Below are 21898 nucleotides of genomic sequence, written 5' to 3'. Positions count from 1 at the left end.
GGGTGTTTAAATAAAAAATAGTGAACGTTGATTCTGTATTTATTGACCCCCTGATGCCAATGAAACCCTCGGAGGTGACAGAAAAGGGGAAAAAAATTTTTCATTTTCACGTGGGTCAAGGGTGAAAGTCGATTTTCGCCAAAATTGAATTTTTTCGCCAAGTGAAAGTTGATTCTGTATTTTCTAACAATTCTGATGCTAATGAAACCCCCGAAGGCGCGACAAAAGTCGAAATAAAAATTTTTTTTTCACCCCGAGCCAAAGAGTCAGATTGTCTGTTTTTCCAGAGAGAAAGTCGACTTTCGCCAAAATCGAATTTTTTAGTCGGGCGAGTGTTGATTCCAACTATTTAAGCGACGGGCTATTCAGAACTCTCAAACCTGCAAACGGGGAGATGAGGGTGGCTAAAATATATTCTGCAACCCTGTCTCCTCGTTGGCTACAAATTTCAACCCTCCGCATACATGCCTTCCCCTTCACCCGCTCGTAAAATCACGCGTTCTCGGTAGCATCGAGGAGGACTTCTCAGGACCGAAAAGAACTGAGGATTCGAATGGTCTCTGGAAAAGTACGTCGCAGAACTGATTAGGACTTACCAGGTCCATCTAGGTCTGGAGAGATCTTGAAAGACCTGTGTACGTCCAATCAGAACCAAATCCTCGACTCGGGTTGGAAAATTTGCGGCATTCTGTTACCCCTTAAGGCTTGGTGCCATCGGGCCTAAAAAATCTAATAAACGAGAGATGTATTCAATATTAAATTTAATATTGTACTCATTTATTTTCTCTCCATTAAAATACTCCATAACATTACAAGGTTTGGAAATGATCTAATCAATCTTGAATTTTTTAATTTGATACGTTTATTTCACTCTGCATTGAAATTCAATTGAATTGAGAATCAGCGATGATTAAATTTTTCGAATAGATAATTTATATCCATCGGAGCTCCTGGTGGATATATGCGTATGCAATTGAATTTTATCAAGTTTCATGCTTGACTCCAGATAAAATGATCGAACAATATACGCAACGAGTACTTTGAGACTCATCATGCCGTATTTCGAGCCCGGACAGCTCCTGAAACCGCTGCTGAAGGGTAGAAAGGCGAATGGGTGACGATTCTTTGAGTTCTCTGGGGAAAATCTTTCAGGGATGAACTCCTCGGGCTTCTCCCAGTAGCGGGGATCTCTGTGAGTGGCGAACGGCACCATGTACAGGGAACATCCCTCCGGAACGGTGCAGGTCGCTGGAACAGTGAGTGAACTTGATTTCTGGTGTTCATTTCCATGATTATACAAATCCGCAAATCAAGATCGCATGGGATAGTGGAAAAGAATAACAATAAATATATATAATAAATAATGATTATTCTCCCATCACTCGCGCAAGTGCTCGGGATTTTTTAACCTGCACAACTTGACATTTGTTTGCAACGAAGCTATCGGGAAATATCCGATAATTTTGCAGCTCTTGGGGTATTACTACTGATTATTTTTCCAACCCAAATATCGGGCAATATAATTGGCCCATTCGACATCACGTGGTACAAGCTACAGAGTTTTCAACTGATAATTTTTTGATAATTTTCTCTGGTAGTTGCTATATGAGAAACAAAACATCATGCAGTCGAATTAACCCCTCGTCAAACTGACAGATTGAATTCAATTGTGTCGTTGTGTTAATTATACAATTTTCGTTTCTCAATTGTGAGTTTCGTCTCATGGTCCAATTATATTGCCCGACATTTGGATTGGAAAAATAATCACCCGAATACCACACGAGCTTCAAAATTAATAGGGCATTTTCCTCAAGGTTCCCTGCGTACAAACGAAGTCGTCAAGTTTTTCAGGAAAAATCACTGGTGCTTCGCACTGGTGATTTTTTAACCTGAAAAACTAGACTCCTTCGTTTGTTTGCAGGGAACCTATCGGAAAATACCCGATAATTTTGAAGCTCTTGTGGTATTATAAGTGAGAATTTTTCCCACTCAAATTTCAGCCAATATAGTCAATTGATAATTTTTGATGATTCCACTGGTTATTTTTCATGTTGATATTTACATGAAAAATAAAACATTTCCTGGTCGAGTGACCCCCATTAAAAAATATATTTAAAAAATATAGAATATGGGCCAATTTCGTATATTTTTCAAATTTATAAAGAATGTAAAAAAAATGTGGAAATCATATATTTTCTATTTTTTTAACAAATTGGGCCAATTTGAAATATTTTTAAACATATTTTTCAAAATATAAATTTTTCCGTCTGGGGAGCCCCTGATTGGAACTAACAGATGGATTTTGTTTCACAGTGAAATTTTCTTGATCGAAACTTGGATGGAAAAAGTCTGTTTCGAATACCCCTCAATCTTCAAAATTCATCGGATATTTTCCTCGAGTTTCCCTGCGTATCGGCGATCGGAATGGGCTTTGCAGAAAAATCACTCGTACTTCGCGCTCGTGATTTTTATCCGACACAACTCATCCCTCTCGTTGCTACGCAACGAAGCTATCGGGACATATTCGATAATGTTGAAGGTCTCGGTTTGTACAAGTCAAAATTTAAATGGATGAATAAAATAAATTACTGAGCTCTATCGGTTCTGTGGTTACTCGAGGAAGGAGAGGACCCACAGGGAACAATCTTATGGTCTCTCGAACTATCATATCAATGTAATTTAATTTGGGAATCGCCTCCGTGGTTACTTCCTCGTCACCTACTATCTCTTTAACTTCAGCTCGCGCTTTTGCCTGAAAAATGACGGAAATCATCTACTGTGATTCGTCGATTCGATTGAGGAAATAAATTGAAGCTATTCCATACTTGAACATCAGGATGAATCGCAAGCATCAATGTGACGAAGCATAGAAGTCCTCCTATTGTATCGTTTAACTAAAAATGAAGAATACGATTTTCAGAATTAACTATTCAAGATTTGGTACAACTGAGTTATTACATAATAGTAATCGGATAAAATTTTTAGTCCCTAATCCTCAATTTCTGTCAATTATTCTATTCATTCTATCAAAAGACAAGGATAGAAATCTAATTGATGAATATTCTTCCATTATTCAAAAAAAAATATCGATTTTAACACTTTCCAGAGACATTGAAAAATCAATTTTTTTAGTTCTTTCCGCCCAATTTTTGCATTTTATGAATTTCTTCTCACTGAAATATTGATATCCCTCTAATACTTCAAGAACAAAAGTGATTCGAAACATTTTCTAGCCGATTATCCCTTTCTGATTACTCTTTCATTTCCTTTTTCATTTCCATTCCTGACCATGAGAATGAAGAGTACCGATATCCTTTTACCATATAAAAGGAAAAATAGATTTTTGAAATTTTCTGGAATACGTGGAGAGATTTTTCTATTGCCTCTGAATGATATTTCGAATAACTTTTGTTTTGCGTGTCTGTTTTGATCACAAAAAAACCACTTTTAATTAATCTTTAACATAATTCCTCTTCATTCAATGTTGTCACTTGTGAATGAAGGAAAAATGTATACATATAATAAGAATAAGTATGGAAAAAATTAAATTAATCAAATTGTGAATATGGAAATGGAAATTGAATCAAATTAGTATATTGTGTTACAAGTGCGTAAAGAACCAACTTTTCGCACGCACGCGTAACACATCCTATTTTTTGTAATACCTGACGAGTTCACTGTTCGGAACCGTAGTGGGGGTAAAGTGGTTGCTTTTGTGCACGGTGTGCGTAAAGTTCAAGGTCGTGCGTAAAGTGAATTTCGAAGCTTCGCTTTACGCACGAGAATTCACTTTACGCACGACCTCTGAACTTTACGCACATTGTGCGTAAAACAACCACTTTATACACACTAAACGGTTTCGAAAAGTGAACTTTTGAGGCAGGTATTACAAAATAGTATATTTCGATACGATTGCGGGAAAGTGTTTTTGGGCTCGTGGGAGGTTTATAGCACGAGCCGAAGGCGAGTGATATAATCCCACGAGTCTAAAAACACTTTTCCCGCGAGTATCGAACCCTATTTTTCATCGAAATGTGTGGGAAGTGGGGTTTTGCGCACGCGGAGCGTGCGTAAAATGTTACTTTACACACAGCGTGATAAAAAAAATAAAATAGTATAATTTAATCTGGCGTTCACTAGTTCAATTATAATGAAGAACATACTCCAACAAAAGTAGTGGTAAGTTCGTCCCGTATTTCTGGTTGGGACCACGCACCAGTTTTCATCACGTGATCGATAATAGAGTCTACTAGCGGGCTCATAACTTTCTCATGTGATGCTTCATACTCACTCGTCTTCTGTTCAATCACCTGGAATGAAAGAAAATCATGTAATTCGAAATAGGATTGATCCTTCCGATAACATTTACACTATTGATGAATTCATGGGTCTTGTCAGTTATCCAGTAAAAATCTCTCCCTCGTTGGGTGAGTCTGAAGATGAAGTTTGGGTACAGCCAAGGCCTCGCCATTCTGTGCGTGAAAATGCCCAGAGCCCTGCAAAAATAAACGATCAATTGATCAAGTGCTCCGCAAACCGATCGGTGGACCGATCAGGATGATCCATCTTTTTTATTGGACATCGACGCACTTATCTCCCCTCTCCACAAACGGCTTTTGATCTTCCGGTGTAATAGTTTCTGCCATGCCGAGTATTGTTTCTAGAAAAAAATTACAGGCAACAATAGCGATTTTGGCGTAGATGGGAATTTTCATTTTCATTTTTATTTCATAAAGATTCAACAGCACAGGCCAATTACAGGATCGAATAATGCATATTCAAAATAAAGACAGTAATGAAAAATTAACTACACGGAGAGAAATTTTTTATAAAAATTATCCTACCGTTCTATAAAAGTGTATCATGAGTCATCGCTTCCTCCATTTCAATCCTGAAATTTAGTCAAAATTAATATATGATGATCAAATTTTATTCTACGTTAGAGAAATTTTATTCTGACGCATAATAAATTTTACCCTTCCAGTCCAATAATTTTTATGTAGATAACAACAAATATTCTAGAACGGTTGGTGAATTTTATCCTAGCGGTACAGTAATTTTTACTCTACCGGCACAGTAATTTTTATTTTTATCAGGATAAAATTTCTCTAACGTAGAATAAAATTTGATCATCATATGTTAATTTTTACTAAATTTCGGGGTAGAAATGAGGAAACGATGACTCATGATACACTTTTATAGAACGGTAGGATAATTTTAATCAAAAATTTCTCTCCGTGTATTTGTAAAAAAAAAACTTCATAAGTCGATGGCGAGACAGTATTTACAACATGTACATAGAAAGATATCCTAAGTAAAAATTCATACAAAAACAGGATGGACGAGTTTGACAATTTACGCTAACCAAACGCTCACTCATTAATTTCAATATTTACATTAGTATTCAGTGTTCAATAATTAATGTTGGAATTAGTATCTTATGTCATAAGGCGATAAAAGTATTATCTGGCGAGGATTATAATCACATTCACCAGATAATGCTTTTATCGCCGTGTGATATACGATATTTTATATCGTTGGGCCCGAAAACCGCGATCTAACCGAGCGAAGCGAGGTTAGAATCGCGGTTTATCGGGCCTAATGACATAAAGTATATTTTCTTGAGAAGGCCCGTAAACCGCGATCTAACCGAGCGAAGCGAGAAATTGCATTCATCACACGGTCCAAAAGTATTTTCTGACGAAAGTGATTATAGGCCACATTCGTCAGAAAATACTTTGTGGACCTTGTGATGAAAATAACTATTATGCCACTCATGCCTGAAACCGGCTGGATTACACACTCGACGCTTCGGGTCTCGTGTCTAATTCAGCCGGTTTCAGGCTTCGTGACATAAAATTTTGTTCAGTACTTGTTGGGAAATTTCGTCCTTAACGTGTGTGGTTACATCACTCGCCTTCGGCTCATGCTGTAAACCCCACACACGTTAAAGACGAAATAGCCCCACACGTGCTGAAATATACTATTTTGACACTGCTGCTACGTTCACCTCGTGCCGAAAAAAGCTTCTTTGTTTACTCGTAAACGAAAAGTCTTTTCGTTTTTTGGTGAACGAAAACGGCACAGTTTGGCCACTCGCTGAACGTAAAATAATTGTCAACAAATATTGTTCGACACATGTGAGACGAGAATTTCCAGTTCGTGCAATTGGCAGTCCTCACTCGTATCGAAATATGCTATTTTAACCTAAGGAGGGTAAATAAACGATTTATACCGATACGCAAAATTACTAATTTAATTAATGGTCACCCGGGTCGACGGCGAGATTGGTAACCGCGTGGGTAAGGGTCATTCATTTTACTTCCTGTATTTACACCTGAGAATGATAACTTATTTCTCACACGGAAAACATATAAGGTCGATGTCCTAATACCTGCCTCTGTCCTAGTAGAATTATCGGCGATTCCGATCACCGATATCCATCCATAATTAGATATTTTCTCCCCGATATTGTCTTCTAAATCCTCTTGATAAAATATCACGTGATGACGGTCGCAATAAAATGAATTTCACGCCGTTGGTATTCCGAAAAAGATGTAAATTAAAGGATCGAAGTTGGCACTCGGTGGAATTGCCTCATTCAGTCCCATTTATAGTGATAAGTGTCAAGAGGTGGCCGTTGGAATCATAGCTATTTATTTATTCATGTGAGTATTAAAAGATGCCATAGTTCATCACATGGGGATTGAATTGAATAGTCATCGGAAAAAGAGAAGTTTTGCAAAAATCTGTTTTCTGCCGAAAAATGGTGATTCAGTTATCTGGACGGCAGAACTAACCGATGTCCCAGTGGTTAAACCCGTTTCTCCCCATTGATTCTCGTGTTGTTGTCAGTCCAAGATATTATCATTAGATTAGTAAAAAAAAAATCAGTGCAAGTAGATAAATCGTTCTCAGTTTTTTCTACGGCTCTGACAATTCATTTTTGAATGTGAAAATCAATTAAATTCTTTTCCACACACTAAATGCTGTCAAGACTTTCCGCCCAAGGGAGAAACTTTCTACCCTAGGGTGGAAAGTACTCACTTTCCTCCCGGTCATCAAAGAGCAAAATACGAATTTTCCTTTGTAGGCGGGTTAAAATAGTAGATTGTGCACCAAGGGAGGAAAACAGGACATTCGAACCCGCGTGTCAATTACAGTAAACACGCGGGTTTTGATGTACTGTTTTCCTCCCTAGGTACACATACTCTTTTCCGTCCCGGCGGGCGCAAAGTTATATTTCCCTCCCGCTTCGCGGGAGGGAACTCTGCCTTTGCGCCTACGCCGAGACGGAAAATCGCGGTCTAACCACTGGCGGCTGAAGATCCTTTAATTTCCCTCCCTAGGTTAGAAATATACTATTTCGTCATAACTGCATGGTATAGTTCGATTTTTCTTCGTAAATACAGGGAGGAACGTGGGTTATGTCATTCTGAGGATCGTCAAAAACAACAGAAATCCGAGGAATGGAATAAGCTACTTTCCTCCCGTCATTTGGAGAGGAAAATCGAACTTTCCGTGCAGATATTACGAAAAAGAGCACGTGTACCTCGGGCGGGAAAACATGACTTTCCGCCCTTGATGCACAATATACTAATATTCCTCTCGCTCATCAGATAGCAAAATATAAACTTTTCATTGCAGGCGTGTTAAAAAATGGCATGTGCCTCTCGGGCGGGGAAAATATGACCTTCCGCCCTTGGTGGACAATATATTATTGTTTATTCGTATAACTTCATAGTCGAATAATTTGGTGACAGAATTTGTACCGGTCTACATATAAAATGAATTTAATACTCGTAATTAGTTGTTGATCTTTCCGCTATAGAATAGTTCGGCTACTGGCACATGAAGGTTTCGAGCATTGGAACGAGTGAGGTTTCGGATTCAACTATACTGGGGCATAGCTTTCACATGCAGTATGAATTTCTCTATTTTTATCATTCTTTTATATTTTTATAACTAAAAACGATTGTTTTCTGTTCGGTCAAGTTTATCAAAGCTCAAAAATATCTTATTTATAAAAAATATCACGGTAATTTTTTTAAATAAATATTTTCCGGTGAAGCTTTCCTTGGGGATTCACTTGCTGGGACATCTCCCTCAACCTGATTCCGTTCAGGAGTTATTGAGAATAATCGAGACTTTGATCACTCACTCACCGAATGCTAAATGGCCAATACAGTGCTTCACGTCCTCCTCAACATCAAATTCTTCAATGCCGATCTTTTTTTCCAAACTTGCGACATACATCTTCGAGTAACGATTGAACAGCTCCACGTATGTATCCATCACTGAACTATGATTCAATATTGACAGCAGTATCTTCTTGTGACACCGGTATACAACACCTGATAGAAGAGCAGTGGCACTTGAAAATGAGATGTCAATTTTTTCAAATTTTTCTGAGGCTTTACGAACAAACGAACAATAAATAAACGGGCAAACGAACAATAAACAATTCATTTTTTTCGTACTAATCATTCGTTTTTAAACATATAATCGATCTTCAATGCATGAGAAATCTCACTACAATCGCCCGCGATTTTTAAAACTCATAGAACACTTGTAAATACTTTGAAAATTAAGCGACAGTTGCACTTGAATTCTTAGCGTTGTGAATTTGAATTCAATTTAAGATCACATCGTTCATGGAATCTCTCATTCAGGTTGGAAACTCAGGATAAGTGAAAGGGGGTGGGTTTTCCGTGATAGATTATCGCTGATATTTCAATGGCATCTAGAATTTTCAAATTAATTGCGGAAATTGAACATCACATCCAACTGAATTTTCCCTGGATTAAAAATTCAAAGAAATTGTTGCTTGAATTTTCAAATTATTAAATAGTTTCCGTTATCATTGGCACCTGAAAATTCCAAGTCCATTCAATACTCCAGAATTCAACTAATTTTTCGATAATAAAATGCATGAAAATTTCGTGTGAATGAGTAATTGTTAAAAATTTCAAGATTTTTTATTCGAAATTTCACTGATTTTAGTAATTTTCTGACAGTGTAGTCTCCCCTTAATGAAAATTAAAATATTGATAAATAAAATAATTAGATTCTTCTATAAATAATTTTGTCACCTTCTATGTTGATGAGACCATACTGAACAATCGGTTTCAGCAACTGGTAAACTTGGTCCTTTTGAGTGCTCTTGGTCGATGAAAGTATTATCTGAAAGAATTGAATATAAAATATTCACATCAGAAGATTATCATCACCTATTTTGTATCGTGAAATTAAAAACCTCAAAGTCTCGCGGATCTGTCACTATAACTTTGAGAACCGGTCCCAGCCAAAACCTGAATAAAGGTGCATTCAAGTCACGGCTAATTTTGGTGAAAATCAACGAGGCCCCTGAAATTATTGATAAAAATCATAACACCCATCCCCCCATGACATAAGAGATTCGTTTTATTTTAAAAGTTACTATCGCTCTCCCATAATTCCAAAGCATTCCCCAGAACAGGCAGGGTCGGTGGTCCTGGTAATGTCTTCGCGAATTCAATAAATTTCGCTCTTCGTTGCAAATAATCGCGAATGTTCCTCCACAACTTTATTCCGCTCAGGAAGACGAGCGTCGATAAGAGAATTTCTGCAATAATCCAATAATTCAAATTCTTGACAGCTCGATGTTTGAGAAATTAAAAACTTACCAAATAAAGCGGAAACGTGCGACAGAAATTCAAATGTTCCACTGACGAACGTCATTTTAGTACGAATGCAGGGGACAGATCGCAATTTCCTCACAAGAACTTTGTAAGACCGTTGATAATCGAATGAGAGTATCCTTCAAGAGCAGGCACCTGCTTGCCGTGCATTCTCAATCTCCTTCATCTCTTTTTGTTTCCAATGGTTCCTACCCCAAAACTGGTTATTTGCCTGTTGGACCTTGACCAGATTAAGGTATTTCGCGTGAAAAGCCAAAACAATGATAAATAATTGAAGGATTCATGGGAGAAATGTCTGGGTATGCTGCATCACTGGGATTTTTTTCGCATTTTTATCTAGATATTGGCCTCGAAGAAACCAAGTGGATTATGGCGTTTTTTTTATAAATGAGTATAGCTAATAAACTACTATTGCTAATAAATTAGCATTTTGCTTGCGAATGGATTGTTCTAATTCTTATTTCACTCTTCTCTTCTTCTATTTTTTCATGTTATAGTCATCATCAATTAAATGTCCTAAAAATTTTTGCGTATCATGTCGTTCTGTCAAATGAATCTACATTGAGATCTTCTCACGACTCGAATTCGTTTGTAGTCTGGGTTCAATCAAGGTTCCATCAAGGTTAAATTAGGATTTAGCCTGAGTTTAACTCAGGTTCAGCTAGAAGTTACTCGAGTGCGTGAATCAAGATGAATAAGTATTGAACATAATAGATTGGTCCCTGAGTTTAAAAGAGATACACGGAGCGAAAAATGCAGTAAAAATAACAGAAAAAAAAACGTAAAATTTACGTTTCGAAATTCTACGATTTGTACCGTAAAAATTAACCATCCGTCTGATGACTCACCGCTGTGGGAACAACAAGTTGTTCCGTAATTTTTCTCCAATGATTGAGAAATTTTACGAAACGAAAGATAGAAATAACTTACCAGCTTCATAAAAATTGTTGAACGTTTCAGATTTCTTCTCTTCCATTCCTATAAAAATTACAAAACAGATCAATAGGCACAAATGATTTAAACCGTTTTACCGCTTCTCTTCTTTTCACTCTTTCGAATCAATGTGCTGTCGCCTTCTCACCGCCATAACACTCCCACGTGATTTGACTTTGACCTTGAGAAGGGTCATCATCTGATAAGATTCCTCAAAAACGAATGAACCACCGAAATGCGTCAGAAAATAAGCGGGCAGTTCAAAGTCAAAACAACAAAATATTTTCAACTTGAAATACCCACCATACCGGAATTATCTGATAGCTTTTGTTGACGCACCTGTATGCTATTTATCCTTATGGGATGATTGCAGAGGACACCGCAAGGACCACGAGAGTGGATGATGATCGGTGGTCCTGGTAATGTCTTCGCGAATTCAATAAATTTCGCTCTTCGTTGCAAATAATCGCGAATGTTCCTCCACAACTTTATTCCGCTCAGGAAGACGAATTCAATTATTGGTGACAAGAGGCATTGATTAGTATAATCCTGATGTTTCAAGAAGATGATCATAATCAGTGGAATTGTTGACGATGTGTTGATAAATTTGGAAAAATGTATTGGCTTTCGCTCCAGTTACAATAGTCTCCAGAGGTGTAAAATTTGGGAAATGTGGAAAAATAAATAAATATTGTTCCAAAAAATAAAATTTATTGTTGTTAATTTGCATTGTTAAGGTTTCAAAATCTGAAAACAATTCTTCATTTAAGAAACAAAAAAAATTGATTTTCAGGAACAGATCACGAATTTTCAGGAATACACACCCAATTAAATAAACTTTATTTGAATCAAATAAATTCTCTATTAGATTGGAATGAACGATTTATTTTACACGCACGAAAAAAGTTAATAGAAAAACCTATCGAATTCATTAGAAAATTCTATGAAATTTTCATTATATTTTCTATTGATTTTTGGGCGATTCTATTGACATGTTCAATAGAAAACATTCAATAGAAAAAGTCAACAGAATTCGATTTTTCTATATAACTTATTCATATATTTTGTGTAGAATTTGCTCGACTAAAATTTTCTAAGTTTTTTCATTCTATTTTTCTTTTCTTCTCATCAAGGAAATCAAACGTAAAAACTTATAAAATTTGAGCCGAGGAAATTCTATAAAAAATATATCTCAATAGAATAAGTTATACAGAAAAATTGAATTCTATTGACTTTTTTTACTGAATATTTTCTATAGAACATTTTAACAGAATCAGCAAAAAACTAATAGAACAGTTTAATAGAAATTCAATAGAATTTTCTAACGAATTCGATGAGTTTTTCTATTAAATTTTTTCGTCCGTGTATTCAAATAAAATTTATATAATTCAAATAAACAATTTTTCTGTGCCCATCAGTAATTCTTAAGGACATGACACTGATTTTTAGGAATTAATTCCTAATTATTGGTGACAAGAGGCACTGATTAGTATAATCCTTATCATCAATTATTTCCATCAGTGAAATGTGGTGGTAGATTATCGAACAGTACAGATAGATTCCTGCGAATCAGTGATACTTCCGTGAAAATTAGTGACAATGTCACTGAAAATTTCTGATAATAGTACTAAAAATTGCAAACGAAATTTTCGCCTTCCACAATTTTGCATGCGTTGAATTTCAGAATCGCAAGTCTTTAAAATTGGGCATAAATTCTTGAAAATTCAGAATTGATCACTGAAAATCAGCGAGATATCCCTCCAAATCAAAATTTTATTTTCTCTATGAACAATCATAACGATGACTGAATTAAAAATTACGCGTTTGTCTCGCCTTGTCATGCACTAATCTAAACACAGCATTCATCATAGTGAAATTCATTATTACAATTTTCGTAAAAAAAACTTAGTTCTAACTATTCAATCTCATCGTTATCAATATCTGAATTAATTGATATTTTTTCGGATAGATAGTTTGTATCCATCAGAGCTCCTAGTGGATATATGCGTATGCAATTGAATTTCATTAAGTTTCATGCTCGACTCCAGATGATACGATCGCACAACATATGCAACGAGAACTTTCAGACTCATCATGCCGTACTTCGATCCTGGACAGCTTCTGAAACCGCTGCTGAAGGGTAGATAGGCGAATGGATGACGGTTCTTTGAATTTTCTGGAGAAAAGCGTTCAGGGATGAACTCCTCGGGGTTATCCCAGTAGCGGGGATCCCTGTGGGTGGCAAAGGGCACCATGTACAGAGAACAACCCTCTGGAACTGTGCAGGTCGCTGGAAGAGTGGGTGAGTCATTATCAAATAATATATTGGGTTACTATTGCGTGAAGTTCCATTTTTCGCGCGGACATGTAACACATTTGATTTTTTGTAAGGGTGCTACTACAATGAAGACACGCCAGGCATATGAAACACTTAGAATTGTCAAAAATAATCGAAAAACACTTGAATAATTGTTTTGCGTACTGACCTTCACTTCTCCCAGTCCGGGGATTGGTATTGACCCTTCCCCGAACTGGCAAAAGTGAAAGTCACTACACGGAGAGAAAAGTCGGGGAAAAATTCTAGTGCTCGGCACCAGAAACGAGGCGCAAACTGCCGAACTACCATATTTTAATCCAAATAAGAATAAAAATTCTAGATCAGCACGGAAATTTTGCTGTAAGTTATTCAATTTTTGAAAAGAAGCACGTGAAAAATTCTAGAGCTGGGACTAGAAAATTTCCCGGTGTGTCAATTTTGTGGGGAATTCCGTAGAAAATTGTGGGAAAAACTTCATTAATTCTTGGTAACATTAGAAATTTTATTGTGCAGTTGGAGAATTTTTCTAGTGCCAGCACTGGAATTTTTGCCATTCTTCCTATCCTCGTACGTGTCCGCGCGACATCGGCAACGTTCGGCTCGCCGAAGTGAGTCGAGCAGCTGCACTCGGGAGTCCCGCCTAGTGCCACCGGGGTTTTCGACTCGTGTGATTGGCAATGCCGTGTGATTTCCAACCTCACGCTCATCGAAAACCCCAGTGGCACTCGACGTGAAATATAATATTTCATCACTTGTACGTAAAGTGGAATTTAGTGTCAATATCTCACTTTTCACTCATTGTAATAAAAAACAGTACATAGTAGGGAAAACAAACACTTACACTACAAAAACCAGGTGCACTGAGAAAAAAAATTCTAATATCTGAAACATATTTTCTTGAGAGAAGTAAATTATTTTCAATGGCTTAAATCTTAGAATGTGTGAACTTCACTGAACTCGAATAAATTTTCATTCATCACTATCGTTCCGCGTTACATCATGAATATTTTACATATTGCAATATTGGAAGTGTATAACGAAAAAATCATGGAAATAATAAAGACTAGAAAATTGACGATTCTTCTACGCGATTTAAGTAAGTTCATTTGCGACAAAATCATACTTGAGTACAAGAAAATTTTAAAGCATGAGGCATTTCTCGGGTTATGTGAATTGAGATGCATGAGAGAATTAAGCAATTGAAGAAAATTTACTTGTCTCAAGAAAATATGTTTCAGATGTTAGAAAAATTTTTTCTCAGTGTATCTCACAACTATCTGAATTTAAGATGTCAGATGGTAAAAAGTCTGAATCTTCAAAAGTGAATGACAATCTGACTAATGTCTGAAAATTTCAACCACCGTTTCCGTCTGAAAATGATGGTAGACGTTTTTTGTGTCTGAAAAATTTCAGGTATTTATTTTCAGATATTTTCTGTGTCTGAAATTCAGTTATTTATGAGCGATTCAAACATTTCACTATTAAGATATCTCACCTGATTCAGACGGCAAAGTCCATTCAAACATTAATTTTTAAGATGTTTCTCATGTCTGAAAAGTAGACTCGTCCACTGCAAAAACTAGGTGTCTGACGATCATCTGAATTTAAGGATTGACGTAAGCATCTTATTTACGAGAGTAAATTTTTTTATGGTCAAATGCCATGAAACTTTGGCAAAACGTTATTTGAACTATTATAAAATGATCGATCTATCGCTCAGCTCTTCGTCATATTGTCAATATCGATTTTTTTGGTTTTTATGTTTTAGTTGATATCGACAATATAACAAAGAGCTAAGCGATAGATCGATCATCTTATAATGGTTCAAATAACGTTTTGCCAAAGTTTTATGGCATTTGACCATAAAAAAATTTACTCTTGTGAAAAACTCCCGCCAAAATTGCTTACGTCAATCCTTAAGATGGCAGATGGCAAAAAACGTCTGAATCTTTAAAAGTGTTTGAAAATCTAACTGATGTCAGAAAATTTCAAACACCGCTTGTGTCTGGAACTGATGTCTGTATCTTAATTTCAGACATCTTGGTGGCTGAAATTGAAATACCTCCATTGATTCAGACACATTTTAATGTCTCAAAAGTGTCCACAAAATCGCCCCAAAAGTGTCTACAAAAGTGTCTGAAATTCAGACATTAGTTTTCGCAGTGTTTACACTCGCTAAACCGTCCCGAAAAATAAAATTTTCAGGTAGGTATTGCAAAATAGTATATTTCGGTACGAGTGCGTGAAAGTGTTTTTTGATTCATGGGGAGTGTCAGAAAAGTTTTTTAACCTCCCACGAGTGTCAAACCCTATTTTTCATCACAATATGTGGAAAGTGGACTTTGGCGCAAGTGGAGCCTGCACCACTTCATAACTTCATGTACAAGTGGTGAATAGAGTTCTTCTTAGGACTACGCATGAGAGCCCAGTGAGACTTCACTTCAGAGAGATCATCTCGGTCGCGAAGCGTGCGTAAAACGATACTTTCACAGCACTGAGAGAAAAATATAATTCTTCTGACTATATTTCATCAACATCGAATTATAGTCAAAAATTCCTCAACAATTTTTCATGGGTTACGGTAACTGTGGCCAGAGAACTAATTACTACAATGGAATGTAGTCATTGCAACTATTTAATAGTTCTCACGATAGATTTGTCGTGGTTACTTTTGAACTTTGGTTAGTTTAACTGCATTTTGACTTGTAAAAATTACGCTTGTGAAGTTACTATAATGTTATGTGCCGCATACAAAAAAAATCGTATCGTTCACCAAAATGCCTCAACTATTTTCTTATTGTAAATCGAACTTCAGATTTTTCTCTCAGTGAGTGAAGACACGTTCAACTCTCGTGCGCAGCCTTACTTTTTCTGCTCACACTAAAAATTAACTTGAATGAATAAAATGGATTACTGAGTTCTATTGGTTCTGTGGATATTCGAGGAAGTAGAGGACCCACGGGGAACAATCTGATAGTCTCTCGAACTATCATGTCGATGTAAATTAATTGAGGAATTGTCTCCGTGGTTATTTCCTCATCTCCTACTACCTCTCTAACTTCAGCTCTGGCTTTCTCCTATAAGAATATGAATATAGTTGAGATCGGTAGTTAATTAATTCAGTAATTTGGTGGACGAAATAAATTGAAGCTATGCCATACTTGAACCTCAGGATGTATTGCAAGCATTAATGTTGCGAAACACAAGAGTCCTCCTATTGTATCATTCAACTAGAAATAAAAAATATCATTGAGAGAATGGATCGTACAGCCATTGGGGCAATTTGGTATTTGATATTTGATGAAGGGAGACCAAGATGAAAGTTGAAAATCCTCGGTTGATGAAAATAGCCATATCGGATGAAATCTGTGTTGCAAGGAGCATTTCACAGCCAAAACCACGAAATAGTATATTTCATCACTTGTGCGTAAAGTGAAATTTTACGCACGCTCCGCGTGTGCAAGTCCCGCTCTCCACACATTCTGATAAAAGAGGGGTTTGATACTCGTGGGAAAATGGTTTTTTGACCCTTGGGAGAGGAGCACTCGCCTTCGGTATCAAGGCGAAGACTTGACAAGAGTCAAGAGGGTCTATAATTCTTTATTTGACATTGTTCTAAATCTATTTGATATTACAAGGAGGGGAAACGGAGGGGACTTTTGGGTCCCTGTGGACCCTCGGGGCCTTTAGGGGCGTAAGAGCCATAAAGGTCTCAGGAGCCAGCTAGGTTACAAGGGTAAAGATAGTCCAAATCCCTTATTTGACATTGTTATAAGACTTTTTGATGTTACGAGGAGGGGTAACCGAAGGGACCTTTGGGATCTTGTGGACCCTTGAGGCCTTAAGGGTCTCAGGGGCCAGCTAGGTTACAAGGTTCGAGGCGGTCACAAGCGAAGCTTTATGCACACTCGCGAACTTTACACACGCCGTATGGAAAACAACCCCTTTACGCACACCAAACCGTTTCGAAAATTGCACTTTTGAGGTAGGTATCACAAAAAAGTGCTTTTTGACCCGTGGGAGGTGTGTAGCGCTCGCCGAAGGCGAGTGCTACCCTCCCAGTGATCAAAGAACACTTTTCCCACGAGTATCGAACACTATTCTTCTCCACGATGTGTGGAAAGTGAAATAAAATGACGTAAAATTTCGCTTTACGCACAAGTGATGAAAACGTCATTGTCCCCTTACGTACGGTTGAGAATGGTTTGGTTCCCAAAGGTTTCTTACTGTTTAAGCACCTCATGTTATATCAAGAGTGACTCGATACCTTTGTTCATCAACTAAAGACTTTCAAGTTTCATTTTGATCCCTCCTTAACTTAGAACATACCCCAACAAAAGTTGTAATGATCTCGTCCCGAAGTTCTTGTTCAGACCATGCACCTGTTTTCATCACGTGGTCAATGAGAGAGTCCATTAGCGGGCTCATAACTTTTTCGTGTGATGCTTTGTATTCACTCCTTTTTGTCTTAATCATCTAGAAAGAATAAAATGCGAATTAGGCGGTTTACGATTGATTCTTCTAATATCATTTACATTGTTGACGAATGCATGCGCCTGGTCGCTTATTTCGTAGAAACTCCTTCCTTGTTGGGTGAGTTTGAAGATGAAACTTGGGAATAGCCAAGGCCTCGCTATCCTGTTTATGAAAATGCCCAGGGCTCTACGGAAGATTTGTCGATTAATTTATTGATTCTATGCTTGGAGTAAGATGAGGTAAAATGGTATTCTTTACAAATGTAAATATTTGCAAACGATATGCGAACAGACGAGAGAGAAAATTTATTTTACAGGTCTGGCAAAAATTATCCTTCTCCACTACAGAAGAAGTCTGACGTATTGCGTAATTATTCACATGCACTGGCGTAATTTTTATGAAATTAGACATAAATTTTGCAATCTTAAGAGTAATTGATCCGATGTTTAGTAAATTTTTCAAAGCAAGCGGAGAAGAATTCACCGTTCGTTTCGTATTTTGTATCGATATAGAGTCGAAAAACCCCAGAACTGAATTCGGCTCTACGAATACTTGATTTTTGTTTGGTATTTTTTCCCCAACTATTTCTTCCGTGGAGAAGAAAATTTAACGGAAAATAATATCCTTTTATTCGACTCTGTCGATGCACAGTATAAAGTACCGAAACCATGTCTAAAAGAGTTGAAATTTATTGAAAAGAACCTCCATTTGTCCCGGTTATGATTTATTATTTAGCCATTTTTTCATTGAACTTCAACTTACTGATCTGCTTTCTCCACAAAAGGATTGTGATCTTTAATTTCAGTGTTTTCAACTATGCCCATTAACGTCTCTGGAAAAATGCACAGACTATAATGTTCATTTTCGATCATTCTGTGTTAGCTACTTACCGAATGCTAGATGGCCAATACAACGTTTGACATCCTCCTCAACATCGAATTCCCCATTATCGACTTTCTTTTCCAACCTTGCAACAAACATATGGGAGTAATGATTGAACAGCTCGACGTACTTATCCATTACTGAGCCATGATTCAATATGGATAGCAATAGTTTCTTGTGAGATCGATATACAGCACCTAAGAGAAGAATAAAAGTACGTACACCGAAAAAAATTATTTTCCACACATTGTGATGAAAAATAGAGTCTCAACACTCGCCTCCTGTGAACGCTACACACCTCCCACGGGTCAAAAATAGTATATTTCTAAACTAGGGAGATAAAATAAACAAGTCGGCCCACGTGACGAATTAGAATTGGTTTTACTTCCCGTGGTTAGAACCGTATTTTTCGCCTCGGCGTAGGCGTAAAGTCCACTTTGTACACTGATAGAACGGATTAGTTATTGTTAACGAATGGATTTTGGTTGGAGGTTAGGGTCTATTCGGTCCCACCAAATGTTCATTCGTTAATAGTTAACGAATGTATATTTGAGGAGCCTTGTTTGACTTGACTTTCGCCATTCAAGTGAACCATTCGTTAACTATTAACGAATATTCATTTGGTCATATTCAACTCTACCATTCGTTAATAGTTAACGAATCTCGTTTGGAATAAATGAATCATTCTATCAGTGTGTGTACTTTACGCCTGGACTGGACATTTTTTGGATTTACCGTCGAGCACTAAAATTCGTAAACAGAATATATAGAATGCAATTTCAGGCTGTTCACGAACTTTAGTGCTCGACTGTAGATTGTTAGAAAAAATTGAAATTTCATGAACAGTTGACTAATATTTTCGGGAGGATGACATTGAATGCGAGTTAAGGAGGAAAATCATGAAATTTCAGATTTCACTGAAAATTTAATGAATGTATAAGTTTTGAAGAGTATTGTGATGAGAATTCCTTAACCTAATTGAATTTCAATGAAATCATGAATATTCAGTGCCGAATGACGATGAATTTCCAATTAACTGAAAATTCAAGAATATTCTTGCTGAAATTCTTCTGATTTCTGATAATTTTTAGGAAATAATTGAACTGAAATTTACAGTTCTCATTTATTTGTCCATGAAATTCTGAATTTTCAATGACTAAATTCCTTGAAATTTCAGTGAAACTGAAATGTGATAAAAATTTCCAAAAAGTTTACCGGAAATTTCAGCTAAAATTTTTTTTAACTGTATGCAATTTAAGCTAATGAAGTTTACTTGCAATAGGTCATTTTTCGACTTAATTCAGTCCTACTCGGATCGAGTGCAGACTCCGGATTGAATGGAAAAAACTTTTTTTTGGGCGTATCAAAGACCTTTAGATTTTTTTCATGAATAATGTAGTCACCTTCTGTATTGATCAGACCATACTCCACAATTGGTTTCATCAGTTGATAAACAGGGTCTTTATTTGTGCTCTTCATGGATGAAAGTATGATCTAAAATAACGGAAAAATATTCATTGATCTTTAAATCCCTTGACTGAATTATTGTCTCATGAAAAATTGAAAACCTCAAAGTCTCGAGGATCTGTCACTATCACTTTGAGAACAGGTCCCAGCCAAAATCGGAATAATGGTGTATTCAAGTCACGGCTGATTTTTGCGAATATCAATGAAGCCTCTGGAATGATTCATAAAGTTCATAAAAATACTCATCATCTAGTCAAAACTAATCTAATACATTCCACTCTTATGAGGGACTCATTGTCTTGAATAATTACTATCGCTCTCCCATAATTCCAAAGCATTCCCGAGAATAGGCAGCGTCGGTGGACCGGGCAGTGTTTTTGCGAACTCTATCAATTTTGCTCTTCGTTGCAGATAATCCCGAATATCACTCCACCATTTCAATCCACATAAAAAGAGGACAGTCGATACAAGGAATCCTAGGATAGGTCAAACGAATGGTAAAATAAGTCAATTAATATGAAGTGTTTGCAATAGAAATGCGTTGGGAGGACCGATACACTGAGAGAAAAAACAAACAAGTTCTCAAACAGGTCTTGCGCCACTGTTAAACATTTTCCACTGACATTTCCGGTAAGAGTCTTGGAAATTTCTAAGATATCTCTACTATTTCCACTGAAATTTCAAGGATTTTTTAAATTGTAAATTCATAATTTCATGGAGAAATCTGTGGAAAGTGTAAATTTCAGTTTTATTATTCTAAAAATTAATGAAAAATGAGGAAAATTCAAAGAAATCTCTCCTTGAATTCCAGATCCCTTTGAATTTTCAGGGAGTTCCTATCAAATTCGAGGAATTCTGAGAATTTTAAACGAATTCCCTGAAAATTCAAAGGAATTCGGCTGTGAATATTTATTTTCAATTGAAAATTCATGTCAATTGCAGATTTTCCGTCTTCCTGTACTAAAAAATTGGGACTTTACTTGAATTTTCAGAGAAACTTGAAATTCAGTGGACTTTTTCCCTTTAAATGGAATTCAAGGTTTTTTTCCGGAAAATTCAGTCAATTTTTTGTAATTGTGTTGCGCCAAAATAATCGCTAATTGAAAATTACCAAAATAGGAATTGTTTGATTAGAATTAGAAAGTCTAAAACATGAATAATTGCTCTGCTTTCAATAACAACGAAATATTTAGCTCAAGAAGCGGTTCCTTCACACGAAACGGTGTCTATTCAGGATGAAAATATCTCTTATAGAGGGAAGCTTATCAAGAAACATTTTGTGTCCAAGTTGCAAAATTACTATCATGTCCTCATTATAACTTCATTCAAGGATTCATTTCGTGTCTATGATTATTGAATAGCCGGAACGGAAAACTATTATTCCTTGTTTCGTATAAAACGAACTTTTTTCGGGAACAGAAAACGTATGGCACTATCGAATACGAAATAGTCCTAGAAATGACATTTCTTGCTTGCACAGACAATACAAATTTTGTGAAACTGTTAAATCTATTTTTGCAAAAAAAAATTCCACCTCAGGAGAGTCTTCAAATGGTCAACACTAGATTTTATTCTTTTGGCAATTTTCAATTAGCAATTTTTTTGTTTCAAACAAGACTTGTTTAAGAAAATTGTTTTGTTTTTCTAAATGGAGAATTTATCCTATAGAATTTCAATAGAATTATCTAGAAGATTCGCGAAAAATCCGTATTTATTTATGTTCTTGTTCACTTTTCTGTTATCAGTTAATTCAGGATGTGGATCATGGGATAGAAAAATCTAAACTTACCGAATAACTGATAAAAATGGGGCACAAATCCAAACGTTTCATTGACAAAACCCATTTCCTTCCTTGAACTATTCGTCCCAAGCGCAATAATCTAGCTCTCCACAATAACACGGACAGTAGCACCGTTGATTCTGAACTGATACCTCTTTTCAGAGGAATGCATCTTTTGACGAGGTCCCAAAACAGGATTTTTGGTGGTTTTAAAAGAACGGATCCTCAGTTCCTCATGAGGTAATCCAAAAATTGTCGAATTGATTTATTGCCGCCATCCAACCCATTTGCATTTCACATTACCAACAGATAAAGTAATTTTTTTGCTCAAAATTACTCAAAATTCAGACCGTTCAACACGCA

General features: G+C 36.5%; 2 protein-coding genes across 2 annotated transcripts; both read right to left on the bottom strand.

The window, feature by feature from the left end:
• Positions 1–910: 910 nt before the first annotated feature.
• On the bottom strand, positions 911–4262 carry LOC107039812 (cytochrome P450 4V2-like). The gene is made up of 4 exons (XM_015259628.1): positions 4164–4262; positions 2826–2894; positions 2590–2752; positions 911–1248 (listed from the first exon to the last, which is right to left on the bottom strand). Exons 1-4 carry the CDS (start codon positions 4260–4262, stop codon positions 911–913), a joined length of 669 nt encoding a protein of 222 aa, XP_015115114.1.
• An 8297-nt stretch (positions 4263–12559) lies between these two features.
• Positions 12560–17358, bottom strand: LOC107039811 (cytochrome P450 4V2-like). The gene is made up of 4 exons (XM_015259627.1): positions 17260–17358; positions 16092–16160; positions 15845–16007; positions 12560–12903 (listed from the first exon to the last, which is right to left on the bottom strand). The coding sequence occupies exons 1-4, from the start codon at positions 17356–17358 to the stop codon at positions 12560–12562; spliced, it is 675 nt and encodes a 224-aa protein (XP_015115113.1).
• Positions 17359–21898: the final 4540 nt, after the last annotated feature.

This window comes from Diachasma alloeum, unplaced genomic scaffold, assembly GCF_001412515.2.
Source record: "Diachasma alloeum isolate Michigan unplaced genomic scaffold, Dall2.0 Dall_scaffold_00308, whole genome shotgun sequence".
NCBI classification, from domain to species: Eukaryota; Metazoa; Arthropoda; class Insecta; order Hymenoptera; family Braconidae; genus Diachasma; species Diachasma alloeum.
This window is presented reverse-complemented; position numbering and strand designations above follow the sequence as displayed.